The sequence below is a fragment of the Phyllostomus hastatus genome, unplaced genomic scaffold (assembly GCF_019186645.2).
Source record: "Phyllostomus hastatus isolate PE091 unplaced genomic scaffold, TTU_PhHast_1.1 phas_contig_34, whole genome shotgun sequence".
NCBI classification, from domain to species: Eukaryota; Metazoa; Chordata; class Mammalia; order Chiroptera; family Phyllostomidae; genus Phyllostomus; species Phyllostomus hastatus.
In genome coordinates, this window is record NW_025333857.1 from 59487554 (window position 1) to 59502141 (window position 14588).

Below are 14588 nucleotides of genomic sequence, written 5' to 3' on the forward strand. Positions count from 1 at the left end.
TGATACATGCTACCTCATGGACGAACCTCAAAGGCAACCTTAAGTCAAATAAACCAGACATAGTGTATGAGTCCACATATACAAGGTACCTAAGATATAAGTTCATGGAGACAAGAAGTAGCATAGAAATCACCGGGGGCTAGAGGGAGGCAGGAACTGTGATTCTTGTTTAACGAGCAGCACAGAGTTTTGTTTAGGGTGACACAAACATTCTGACAGTGGGTGCCGGCCATGGCTGCGCAGCACTGTGGAAGTCCTTAATGCCACTGAACTGCATGCTTCTAACTAGCTACAGTTTTACATTGGGTGCATTTGACCACAATAAAGCAGTGTTCAAGTGGGTTGGTGAGCATTTCAAGTAGAGTAAGAATCACGAGCGGAGGCCCTGCAGCTAGGAAGAGCTCAACGCGTCGGGTGGGAGTGATGGGAGATGATGGAACCTGGGGAGAAGCCAGAAAGGCCAAACCCCTGTTGGCTCCCACGGCCACAGTTAGGAGCCATTTCACTGTTTTTTAGATGGGTTTTAAGCAAGGAGAGGGGATAATCCAATTTATGTTTCCAGAGGTTCGTTCTGGCTGCTGTGTGGACAATGCGCCAGAGGCGGCAGGTGTTGAAGTGGACTCTGGTAGGGACTGGTCGTACCAGACGCACTGCTGATAAGAAGCCCCAGCTGGAAAGGAAGTTACAGCCTCACAAGGCAGGAGAGCATATCTGGTTAATACAAGCTCCTAGAATCGTCCCCCCAGTGTGCCCACACTGCAAACTGCTCCTCCTCACTGGACTCTTACCCAGGAGGCAAATGCCCCTTCCAGGGGACCACCCCATGTCCCCGTTGGAACTCTCTCAGCCTTTGCCCCTCTTCTCCCATAAACGTCGGCGCTCCCCCTCCTGTAACGGTGGTGTGGCTGCCTTTTCTCTCCTCCCAGACGCCAGGCTTTCTCAGTCACAGGATCCGCCTTACACAACATGAGACCCAGGCTCCGAGTTAGTTGTTGACGATAACACACTTCAAGTGATTCCCTCGCCTTGCTCCTGGCTTGGCTGAATTTTTTAAAACTTACAACTCGTATCTCTTGTAAAAATTTAAAAAAAATAATAACAATAACAAGATCATAGGAAATGCAAGGTAGAGACACTATCTTGTCCAGAGGGTTCATGGAAATGTGTGGCTGACATTTCTGCCAAGTCCTACCTACGTGGGAAGAGGGGACCGCAGCAGCCTTTCAGCCCCGCCTCCAGCTCTGAGGCCCACGGAGTTGGGGCGCCCATGTCACAGGCCCCCAGCAGAGCCACCAAGGACACAGGGACTGGAAGAACAGGAACGGCACCTCCTCCGGCAGGCAAGTCCGTCCTAGGACATGCATGCCGCCATCTGAAACTCACAGCTGCTCGCTTCACAAGTACCTGGCCCTCTGCAGCATTCGAGTTCACAGTTTGCTTGTGTTCTTAGTGGAATTCCCAGTTCCTGTGGCTTTATAACTCTGAGCTAAAAATACAGTGCTGGCTGGCACACAGCCCAGATGCTGGAGGCCCAAAGAAGACTGAAGGATAAATAAGAAGGGGTGTGCTTCTGAGGGGAGCAGGCACAGCCCTGAGAAGCGGTGGCCACGTGGTGACGCGCAGGAGGTGGAGGAGGGTGTCAGCAGGCAGAGAGCAGTTGTTAGAGGAGGGAAGAGAGAAGTGAAGGTCTTCGAAATAGCAGGTCTCTAGGGGGTATAGCATGTGCTCCCTAACCTCCTCCATGCTCAGTCCAGGAATCCAGAGGGAAACCCAATTTTCCAAGTACTACAACCTGTCTTATATGGGGTTTCCTATGTAAATCCTTAGGGAGTTCTCTGATGTGCGTTACGACACATTTGCTAAGTTCTGAATTTTAATTGATCCACTGAAAGATAATGTTAGAACTAAAATATACTTTCAGAATTTCTTAACCCACGGGATAGTACTTAGCTATTAAAATGTGTTTAGAGTTAGAAGTCATAAATCAGAATAGCAAAGGGATTAACTCAGCCAAGCGCATCACTGAGGTTTCTTAGATATACAATAAATTCAATGAAAACTGAGTTTTTTTCTTTGTTCAAAAAATGGAAACAGCTTTGTTATATGTTAAAAACTCCTTCAATACAGAAAGTATAGAAAATATAACAACCTTCCAGGACCCCCTCCCAGTGGAAATGACCACTGTTAACATTTTGGTGCCCAGCTTTCTACACGTCTTCATAAGCCTCCCTGAACTATTTCAAAAGTAAGATGACATTATTCATAGTTTCAACTCAGCAATATACTATTAATACTTACCTGTGTCAAGGAATATTCTTTTTCAACATAACTTTTATTGACTATAATATTCCATTTTGTGTATGTATCACAATTTATTTAACCAATCTCCTACTGATAAACATTTGGGATTATTTCCAATATTTCACTATTATAAGTAATTATAAATAAATAGAACTTCAGAAAAATTAAAAACGTGAGTGCTTCATATTTCTCTCTACAAGTAAATTTAAAAACCTGGATGAAATAGATGATTTTTAAGAATATGTGAATTATCAAAATGGATGCCAAAAAGGATTACAAAACTTAAATAGCCCATTAAGTATAGATTTATAAATTAAAAAAAAAATTTGGCTACCTCTCCAAAAGTACTACATCCAGGTAGTTTTCCAGATGGAATCTCCCAAATCTTTTAAAATTCTATTTATATTATTTTAGAGAAAAGGAAAAGAAAGAAAATCTCTTACATCCTTTTTTAAAATCAGAATAACATTAATACCAAACCCCTATAGATCACAAAGAATAGACAATAGAGACAATAGACCAATCCCATTTATGACTATCAATATGAAAATTCTAAGTAAAATTTAACAAATATAATCTATGTTAAAAAATAAAACACAAAAATCCCCAGAAGAATCCATTCCAGCAGTTACTATTGATCATTTAAGAAATCTAATAATATAACTCCTCATATGACTGCTTAAAAGGAGAAAAATATATATGGTCACTTTAATACATGCCTAAAAGACACGTAAAAAATAACATTTCTGATTTTTAAAAATCCTAGTAAAATGAGAACAAATGAATGCTTCCTTCAGTTTATGTAGATAGAGCCCAAAACCAGCAAACATGGTAATAAGTGAAGAGAGAGAAAGCCAAAAGCAGAAAACAACTCAAATGGCTGAGACATGGAAACAGCCAAACTGTGTCCTCCCCAGAGGACAGGACAAGGAGACATGGCACACAGGTACTGCGGAACACCACTCAGCCGCAAGAAAAGATGAAACGCTGCCATTTGCAACAATAGGGCTGCACCTTGAGGATATCATGCTACATGAAATAAGTCAGTTGGAAAAAGCTAAGAAGCCTATGATTTCACTCATCAGTAGGATATTAAAGGAACTCATAGGCACAGACAACAGTGTGGCAGCTGCCAGAGCAGAGGATCATGGGGGCAGGAAAGGGGAAAGGAAGCCAAATACATGCTGACGGAAGATGATTTGACTTTGGATGGTGGGCACGTAATGCAAGATATACAGGTCGTGTGCCACAGAAATGTACACTTGAAACCTACATAATCATGTTAACCAATGTCACCCCAACAAATTTAATTTTTTTAAAAGAAGACTTTTTTTCCAAACAACTACCAACACCACGATTTCAAAAAGAGAAAACAAACCAAAAGTCAACATGTTCATAAAAACGGAAGTAGTGTACCATTGTGCTTAAGAACACAACCTCTGAAACTAGAATGCCTGAGTTCGAATTTCGCCTCCACCACTCGTTGTACGACTTTGGACAAATCAACTTCTGCACGCCTCAGTTTTCACCTGTGGACCCTGTCGGGACTGAATGAGTTGATATATAAGGTGCTGAGAACAGCACCAGGCACACAGTGCTAGGTCCGTGTACATAAGAATACAAGTAGATATATATATATAACATCAAAAGCCAAGTTCATGAATGAATAATGAGACCCTAAAACCATTGCCATGAAAGTCGGGAATAAGACGAGAATATTCAAAGTCAGCACTGCTAGTTAAACGTTTGTTCTGGAAAGCACCAGCCAAGTGATTGATCAAGAGAAAACATAACTTGTATAAGTGTTGAAAAACAAAAGATGGAATTATCATTATTTGCAGATGATAGGACACTATTCCTGAAAAACCCAAGAATCAATTGAGAACCTATTAGGAAAAAATGGGAATTTATTGGGTTTACTTAATTCATTCACCACCCCCAAAAGAAATTTAAGAGAGACATATGAAAATCTCAACATGGTATAAGCTATGAACCTGAACCTTTTGAAAACTCACCTTGGCAATTTAATCTGGGGGACTCCCATGTACCCAAGGCTGTGCAGCTTGAAACTGTATCTTCTAGGCCACTGAAAAATCCTTCTTTGCAAGTGTAACGAACCTGGCTGCCAAGCGTGGAAGTATAATTGCCTACGATATAGGCATCTGGGACCTCGGGAGGGGTGCCACAGTCTATTTCTGAAAATAAATTAATGTCAAACTCATTACCATGTGAACATGAATTTTCAAAATTCAGAATCTCTCTTCCCCTGCCCCATTCCCCCTCCCTCCACACACAGACCCCAGCCATGTTTTAAATAGAAGGGTTCATTTACACATGACTCCTGGGCACGTTCCCAACGTCTATCTATGTTTCGTCTTCTGGCTTTCTATCAGTAATAGCAGCATACATGCGCAAAGCTGAAAGAATTTGGCCATCGGCCCTCACTAACTTATACTAGCTAAAGAGACGCTTAGTCCAATGCAGTGAAAAAGCTGCATTGCCAAGTCCCTTAAGATACATATGCCTTTCCAGTTTTCAGGGTCACTTTTGAGAAGCTGACCCTTACCAGATCAGCTGTGTTCCCAAGCTCACATAACAGTGAATATCCGCGTATCTATTAACTGCTAGAAATCCCTCAAGTTTACCAATTTTAGCTTTTTAATATCGTCCCTTCTATCTTGATTATGCTGTCATTTGCTTATTTCACAGGTGGAATGAGTGTGCAGCGGAACTAAGAATCCCCAACACAGACCCACAGGCACAGGCTCCGCGCGGGAGGCAGTGGCCGCCCACAGCAGCCCGCTGTCCCAGGCGGCACTCTCTGGCAGAAACCCACCTGTGCACGACGTGGCGTCTCTGGTCGGGTGGAAGGGCTCGGGCCCGCTCTTTGGCACGTATCCGTCCCCACAGTGGCATTCAAAGCTCCCGTGAGTGTTCACACACCGTCCTCCTTGCCCGCACAGGCTGGAAACCTCACACTCATCTATGTCTGGAGAGCCGTCCCAAACATAAGAGGGAGAGAAAATACAGAAAAAGGGGAAAAAGGTGTGTGGGGGTGGGGGATGCGACATTGTGACGGCCACTTTTCACATCCTCAGTCTGCACGTACAAACGGGTGCCTTTATTTGCAATCGTATAGTGAATTTTATTTCAGTCCCTAAGGGGTCTTCTCGTGCATCCTTCAGTAAGAGGTGCTCAGTGAGTACCTGTGACCTTATTCTGGGGATTTATAAAAACCAGCCACCATCACCAACCCTCTGACGCCGAATAAGGTGAACCAAAAAAAGTATGCTAGAAAAATTCCATTACTATAAAATAAGGATGGCCTCAACCACACACTGAAAATACCTGAAGAACTCCACATACAAAACAGTTTAGACAAGAGTCAAAAATGCTTTCAACAGTGAACATAGGAGAGTAAGACAGGTAGGAAGGGGATCCTTCAGGTAACAAGGTCTTACTAATTTTACCAAGATGACAAGGGCTTAGAACAGGCTTCCAGAAGGATAAGACGTGCTGCTTGGCAGGCCCTTCCCCTCGACTGAGAATGAGGAGAAGCAGCAGGTCCGGGGCCAAGAAAAACACACATTAGTTCAGAGTCTGAAAAAGAATCCTCTCGGCGAGTTAGCAGCCCCTCACCCCCACCCCGAACTGGCTTAGACAACAAAACTCAGGGCCACCCCCACCCATTTCACCGGGAGAATAAAAGTACCTTAAGTGAAGAGGGGCGTGTCCCAGGACTTGGTGCGGGATGTCTCGGGGCTGCACAGGGCACAGCGAGACCGAGGAAAGTCTGGTTGCTCCCAGACCCTGGGACTTCAGACACCAGTGATTTTGGAAGGGCTGCCAAAGGTGGCCAGTATTCTGTTTTGCCAGATAAAAGCTTTCTTTTTTTTTCCAAAAAAATTTACTAACACCATAATTTCATAAAAGAAGGAAGAAAATGATCTCGGAATTCTCTTAAATTTGTTTAACGTAATTTTATTGAAATTCACTATTTTGTCCTTTTTTTGTTTGTTTTGGAGGTTTTTTTGTGTTTTGTTTTGTTCTGCTCTGTTTTGTTTTGTTTTTGGTCTTGGACCAATGAAAACCTCATCAATCACTGATCTTTGTTTGGTAATTCACTCAGTTGTGGAAGGAGCCCACACAAGCTGCCAATTCTGATTAACCTGCCCTTGTAGTACAGCTAACTTTGGGGAACTCTTTGTGGGAGGCTGTCTTCCCAGATGGCTGGCGACAATTCTTCCTCTCCCTTTCTTGCATGCCACTCCTCCTGTCAAGAGTGGAATCCATCCCCGCTCCCCTTGGGCTGGCTTTGGGACTTGCTCTGGCCAATGGAATGGGGCAGCAGTAACACCGTGTCTGCTCTGGGCCTAACTTTGAAGACATCTGGAAGATTCCTCTTTCCCTCTCCTAGACGCTGGTGGCTATGCTGTAAGGAAATCCAGGCCATCGGACTTGCAGGGAGGCCCTAAAAGATGAGACTCCACGTGAAGAGAGAGGTCACGTGGAGGAGAACTCAGGCACCTGGCTGACCGTCTGCATCAGGGCCCTAGACATGTGGGAGAGGCCCTCTCTTACCTCCCAGTCCCACCCCACCCAGCCCCAGCTGGAGGTATCTGCACAGGTGACAAAGCTACCCAGCCATGGAATTTTGACAAATGATTGTTGTTTTAAGCCACTAAATGTAAGAGGGCAGGGGTGGGGGGAGAGTAGAGTCAAGTAGTAATAGATAATTAAGACAGTTTCTAAAAGGTGATTTTATTCATTTTTAGAGAAAGGGAAAGTGAGGGAGAAAGAAAGTGGGAGAGAAACATCAATGTATCAGTTGCCTCTCGAGTGCCCCCAGTCGGAGACCTGGCCCGCAACCCAGGCATCTGCCCCGTCTGAGAATCGAGTCAGTGATCCTTCAGTTCTCAGGGCAGCACTCAATCCACTGAGCCATACCAGCCAGAGCTAATTAAGACATAAAGACATAAGACATAAGTTTTGACATAAAAAGAGACACAGATGCCCAAACAAGATTAAGAGAAAACTATTAGTTAAAAACCAAGAGGTCTTTTACATTAAAAACAATATATGAACACCAAAAATAAAAACTCCATCAATAGAGACACTGAATAACAGGGCCGATAATAATTGACCAAATGCCAAAAAAGAAACATGCAGATTCCAACTTGAGGAATTCTCCAAAAACACATAGAAAAAGAAATGACATGAGATAGAATATAGGACAAAAAAAATGAGATGAGGACCAATCCAAAATACTCAATATCCATTTTAGAGTATAAAACGTATACTTTTTAAACTACATTCTTTTTTCCATCCTCATTCCACTTGGCAACCATCTGTATTCATTTCAGAGGAACTGCAGAAGAGAGTAGAGTAAATGTACAACAATTAGTACTAAAAAACTTCTCAGCTTATGAGTTCAAATCCAAATAGCCTTTACAACTGACAGGCATGAATATTGAAAAGTGAGCCCTGGCTGACGTAGCTCAGTGGATTGAGCTCAGTCTGCGAACCAAAGTATCGCAGGTTCGATTTCCAGTCAGGGCACATGCCTGGGTTGCAGGCCACGGCCCCCAGCAACCGCACATTGATGTTTCTCTCTCTCTTTCTCCCTCCCTTTTCTCTCTAAAAATAAATAAATAAATCTTTAAAAGAAAAGTGAAAGTCATCCTGAACTTCGTGGAATAAGGGGAACTTCTATAAAGCTCCTGAGAGAAAGGGGTGGCCATCGATGAGGCAAAGAGAACCCGTCTGCCCTGGGCTTACGGTCGGACACGTAGGCGGCCAGGCGGCAGGGGAGTGATGCAGGCAGAGTTCTAAGGAAAAGGGAGCAAAACATCATGCTCTGCATAAACAAAGGAATGACCTTTCAGAACATGAACGGTCTCGGAACTCTCACCGCTGACATTTCCTTGCTGAAAAAGATTTTCGAGGAAACACTGCAGCCAGTGAAAAACATCAGAATGAAGAACGGCAACAGGAAGACGTAATCAAACACAACAAAGAGGGTTGAGACATGAAACCAGCGAAACTGAGGGTTACACCATTGCTGACAATAAAATCACGATGCTTTTGGCAACTGTTAAGAAAGGATGCTTAAAATAAAAATAGTGGAAAATAAATCCGATCACAACCTAGAACAAACTTCAGAGATGCTTTCAACATAGCAGAATACATCTGTTTCTAGATTTGATCCATCCTTATAAAAATCTTGATAAAAGCTTTATCTCACTGAAGGATTTGTAAAATACATATGTGTAGCTTTGACACAGCCTGTCCACCTGCTCCAGACTCCTCAAAAGACAGTGGAAACCAGTGTTGTTGGGTTTTTGTGTATGTTTTTTTTTATAGAATTCTAAAAGTGAGCAGTACGAGTAACTATGGGGCAAAAAGTGTGGCTAAGCAGCAGTGGTCTGCAAAATAGTTAGTGTTTCTAGATACTGACCAGCTCTGCATGGGTCCCTACAGTCCATATCAGTTTGCTGTGTGTCCCATCATTCAATAACCTGATAAAAACAATTGTCATAATGATTGTTGATAACTATTTCTGCACAGCATCTTGCACATACTAGGGACTGTTCTAAACCCTCATTATTTATTGCTGATTATTTCTCTCTTATTTAGTCCTCAGAATAACCCGGGAGGCAGGTGCTATGACTCTCCCCACTTGACAGATAGAGTGACTGAAGCATGGAGCGGTTGGACTGAGGTCACGAAGGTGAGTAGTGGGATGCCGGAATTGGAAGCCGGGTGTCTGGCTCCAGAGACCATGCTCTTGACCCCTACGCCTGCTGTCTCTCCCATGACAACCTGATTGCATGAACATCCAATCGATAATTCCCCATTCACAGAGAGTGTCGGAGACAACATGGGTTGCCTTAATGACGTCTAGAACTATCTACTGTGTCTCACTGAGGTGAGTATCGCATGATTTTTTAAAAGATTTTATTTATTTATTTTTTTAGAGAGGGAAGGGAGGGAGAAAGAGAAAGACAGAGAAACGTCAATGTGTGGTTGCTGGGGGCTGTGGCCTGCAACCCAGGCATGTGCCCTGACTGGGAATCGAACCTGTGATGCTTTGGTTCGCAGCCCGAGCTCAATCCACTGAGCTACGCCAGCCAGGGCTAGTAGGACATGATTTTGACTTTCAATCCCCTGCTATCTCTTATGCTCGCAAACCATCCCTTTTCTAACCCATTTTAGCATCTCGGCTGGATAAACCCATTAAGCTTATAGGAACAACTTCTCCATATACTGGTAAATTCCATGGGGTCTCCAAGGTTACACATGTTTGATTGTGAAGAAAAAATGTTCTCAGCAATCTTATTAATATACTTAACCAGTCAAGGGGGGAAATTCCCTGTGTCCTATTCAATACATTGAATTATTAAGTTTCATACGCAGCCAGAACAATTTCTTGCTAGAAAGTAGCTAACCTGAGCAGGACACTCTGACCTGGCCCCAAGGGCCTGGTGTTCTATATTTAGCCCTTTCAATGAACAGTATGGGTTTGAAAGTCAGGAAGACCCAGGTTTGAGAACTGATTCAGGTACTTAGTAGATATACTAATGTCTGTTCCTTAACCTTTATAAACTACTTCTACAAAAAACGAAGCTAATTATAGCAAGGTTTTTTTTGTGTGTGTGTGGGGATTAAATAAAACATGCGGAAAGCACTTAGACCAGTATCTGGCAGACCGTGGGTCCTGGGAATATTAGCTAATACGTGCACAAGTCTCTCTCTGCTGACTCCTATCTCCCTGGAGCACAACCACGCCCTCATACCTGAGCCTAGGCCTGGCCGTGAGCAATGCTGCCGGGGGTCTGGGGCGTGGCCACCTGCCTGTTCCACTGGATCTGAATGCCCCGAGGCGGAAACAGAAAGTCCATCTGGGGGACAGGGCACTGGAACAGGAGGGCCAAGGAGGCAAAAGTTTAAAAAGAGGCTAGGCTGTGAATACCCCATTAAACACAAGCCCTTGTCTTGAGAAACTTTTAAAATGCGAAGACTTAGAATAGACCCGACAAGAAAAGCGCATTCAAGAACTTTCAAGACCCTGAAAATGCTCGCAGGGCCAACTTTTCTCCATACTGCTGCCTACGAACTAGATCCTCCCAACTCCACCAAAGAAAGAAGAGACAAAACTTCATCCTTCACGACTTGCAGAGTACATCTTTTTCCTGCCACCTTCCTTCCTCAAATGTCAAATTCAGCTAAGCCACAGTAGAGGAAAATACACGTACCCATTTAAAATCAGGATTGTTCGACTCACATCATCTATGAACATTATCCAGTGCTGGCAAGGATGTGAAGAATTGCACACTCTCATGAAATGAGTAGTCAGGGAGAATATTGCTATGAACTTTCTGGAAGACGGTCTGACACTATGTACCAAAAGGTGTACCTTTGACACAGAAACCATTTTTTCGAAATGTGTAAAAGGAGATCATTATTTGTAAGGTTCTAAGTGCAAGATGTACCTTACAGCATTTCTTACAATAGCCAAAAACAAACAAACAAACAAACAAACAATCCAACCCTCAAGAAACATTCACAATAGGGAAAATCAGTTGAGTCATAGTACAGCCATATAATAAATTCTGGATATGTAATTTAAAATGAATTGTATCTCTATCTCTAGTATTTCTGAAAACAGTTGTAACGTACATTCAATCAAATGTACTGATCTTAAGCGTTCAGGCCATGAATTTTGAATCCAAAGACGTTGAACCAAAGCTCTGCCCCCAAAATGTCAGAGGCCTTCACGAAGGCCCCCTTGCCCCTTCAGGGAGGGAGGGGGCACCCCTGAGTTCCCCCACAGGTTAGCATCCCCCACACTCTCCTCTTGCTTCCCACTTGCTCGAGCCCCAGGACACAGATACGGCAGGTTCTTCCCCAGGACCTTGTCTCATCTCTCTCCACCCACTCTCGGCCCGCTCGAGTCAAAGCGCTGTCTGTCACACTGAAGGGCCGCAGAGCTTATTCCTTCGGGTGGTGGCCCACGCCAAAGTTTCCCCGATCCCCAGGAGTCATTCAGAGGGCAGCCCCGGGGCCAGAACAGCTGCAGACTCTCCAGAACAGGAACCCCTACCCTAGAACCCCTGCACTCCTTCTTCATCTAACCTTGGCGACATCCAAAGAGGCCTACGTGCAACCAGCTCCTGAACTTGACTTGAACTCTGCAAAGTATGAGGAACATCAGGTGGCTGGATTCCTCCTAATTCAAGAACTATGATTTATAGCCTTTGGTTCCAGGCAAACGCTGACTAACTGCTGATACCCCAAAACTTGCTAAGCCTCTGCCCCAGCTAAAGTCCACTGATGTTTCTGTGGCAACTGTGATTTTGAAAAACAAAAACAAAAACTCAGTATCATCAAGAAAAGTAACCCCTCAGCTTTCACAAAGTGATAGCTGGAGATCTCAAGAGAATGAATAAATGAGAATGAATGAGAATGAGTCATGAGAATGACTCATAAGAACGAATGATCGTTAATGGACGTGGGGCTTCTTCCTGGGGGAATGGAGATGTTATAACATTTGATAGCGGTGACCACTGCTCAACTTTGTGAATACAATACACTGAAAACCACTGAACTGTGTATTTCAAAAGGGTAAATGTTACAGCATGTAAATTATATCTCAATTTTTTTTGAAAGAAAAGGTCACTAAATAATTACAAGAACTACAATAAATAGAAGCAGGGCTCAGATCAGGATTTTATTCCAGAAAGATTGGTTCTTATCAGGCGGACATCTAAGGGTGTGACCCTTGCGTAAATTTTTTTCTTCTTTCTAGCTTTTGAAAATAGAATGCATCCTTGAAAACTATAGTGACATCGTTATAAAGCTTTTTTTCCTAGAAAATTCCCACAGCCTTGAAAACACAATGTCAGGTATCACGTCCTCCAGAAAGTTCCCCGATCCCTTTCCCACTTCCAAGGTAAGTGCCCCTGGGGATTCTGGGTTCCAGTAAGCCCCCTTTGCTGACCTAAGTATCACTACCACTTCATACTGAAATTAACTGCCTGCATCACCTTCTATGTCTGCACCACTAGCCTAGAAGGGCATGGGCAATATGTACTGAAATGAACTGAACACACCAGATCATCTTCTTGTAAGGTTTTTTTTTTTTAATGGTACCTTTAAAAAAAAAAAACTACCTAATTTTATCCCGCAACATTGTACTTCTGCAATTGTATGGCAAGTAATTTGCTGCCTAAAACAACAGGATATTATAAAATGTCTTCTTGGAAGAAACGTGCTCATTCGTGCCAAGAACAAACCAAGTGGACCCTCAGAGGGGCCTTAACCGTGGTGCAGGTCAAGAGGGAGAAGGAATCACAGCGTCTTGGTGAGTAAGAAGACAGACCATGTTCTCCTCTCCCTCTCTTTTCCCTGAAAACCTTTAAATATAGCAAGGCTTTTAAGCCGAGTCATTAAGCCTGTATAAACGCATCTTAGAATCAGCAGTCTCTTCCTGCCTTTCCTCTTCATTAGTGTTCAAAGATTTTCTAAGAAAACCAAGAGCTACATTATCATGGCATGCCGTAAGTAGAGTTCAGAAAGTACAGGGGCCACTGAAAATTAGGAGGGTTTTGCCCACCCCTTGATGTTGACCAACATATGCCCAGAAGTCTGACCATCCAAGCTACTATGGTCTGAAAAGTTACACTCGTCACTCAGCTTATTCCCTGCAGGAGGTGAGCTCACCACGCCTCTAACAGGAGTGGCTCTCAGACCCCCCGGGGCCCACATCACCGTGCCCAGCCCTGGGACCTGAGTGGGCAGTGCACACAGAGCTGGTGAATGCCGGTCACCCCAAGAACAAACACCCCACCATGTTACAGGAGCCTCCAAATGGCACACCATCTCTGAGACTCCCTCCTTGCTATTTGCTATAAAACTGATCAAACACACAGAACAAAGAAGAGAATATTGCAGTGAACCCCCATAGACCCACACCCTCAAGATTCAACAGTTGTTCACATTTTGCCATTTAAAGTACTTTACAGATACAGTAACACTGGATGCTTTGTAACAACACCCCTATATACCTCAAAATAAGAATATTCTCCTAAATACCTCAGTACCGACATCCCATCTAATGAAATTAACCATAACTCTCCAATAGTAACCAATGCTCAGGCCATGTCCGATTCTCCCTCATAGATGTTCTTACAGGAGCGCCCCTCCCTGACATCGCTCCCTGTCCCGGCCCAGCCCGGCCCCCTCTCTGCACCCCCAGGGGGGCCCCCGCCACGCCAGGTCGCCCCCACGGCAGTCCCCTTCGTGAGTACCTGTGCAAAAGGTGCCGTCGTTGGGGATGAAGGTCTTGTTGTTGTTCGTGGCTCGATATCCTTCGAGGCAGATGCAATAGAAGCCTCCGGGCGTGTTGTGGCACGACGTGTGGTTCCCGCAGACCACCGCGGCCCCCAGCTGGCACTCGTTTTTATCTGCGGACACACGGAGGCGGCGCCCAGGACGGGTCAGCCCACGCAGGGTGGACCCGCGCCCGCCGTTCTCCCGCACCGCGGAGCCAACGTGCTGTGTGACCTGTTTGCCCAGCCCCGTTTCCCGTCACCGTCACCGCGCTTCTCGGGCCACAGGAGACGTGCCCCTCGGAGCCCCGCGCTCGGTGGATGTGACGCCACAAGGGAAACCCGGCCCCTCCGCCTGGAAAGCCGTCTTATTTGAACCCTGGGGGCCGGCGATTCCCACATTTGGAAAGAGCTTATCACAGGCCTGGGGGGACATACCCAGCCCAAATCCCACTCTTCTGGCTCAGCCATCGCTCTTGCTTTTTTTTTTTTTTTTTTTCCATGAAAGCCAGAGGAGGATGGTGTTACAGGTCGTGATTAACTGGAAAAATTGCTACTTCTGGGTTACCGGGAAACACAACGGCATTAGCGCCCTAGCCTCATTCCGGAGCGGGGCTGACACGGTGGCAGGAACAGCTCCTCGATGGCCCACGTGAACGACGTGAGTCACCCAGCGAGGCGGAACTGGAATATGGGCTGCTTGGCGAGTCCACGGAAGCCTGCCCCGAGTGTTTTTAATTCAGTAATTGGATAGAGATGCAAAATTAAAGTAACCCTCCTTCCCTTCTCTGTCCTCTGGCTGCAAACTTTTGGGGTAAATGGCCATAGGTCTCTGGTTATCACAGCTTGAACGGACTTTTGCAACCCCAAACAGCCACAGACAATAGGTTTAAAAAAGAGCAACACTGCCCTGGCTGGTGTGGCTCAGTGGAGTGCAGACTCACAAACCAAAGGGTC

At 44.7% G+C, this 14588-nt stretch overlaps 1 protein-coding gene across 2 annotated transcripts in view; it reads right to left on the reverse strand.

Moving 5' to 3' along the window:
• The window catches only part of SUSD1 (sushi domain containing 1), a 101986-nt gene that overhangs the window by 72367 nt on the left and 15031 nt on the right, over positions 1 to 14588 (reverse strand). For both annotated transcript variants that reach the window (XM_045840898.1, XM_045840897.1), the window contains exons 3-5: positions 13611 to 13766; positions 5138 to 5290; positions 4317 to 4496 (exon numbers count right to left, since the gene is read on the reverse strand). In XM_045840898.1, the coding sequence (XP_045696854.1) occupies positions 4317 to 4496; positions 5138 to 5290; positions 13611 to 13766 (489 nt within the window). The remainder of the gene's footprint in view (positions 1 to 4316; positions 4497 to 5137; positions 5291 to 13610; positions 13767 to 14588) is intronic.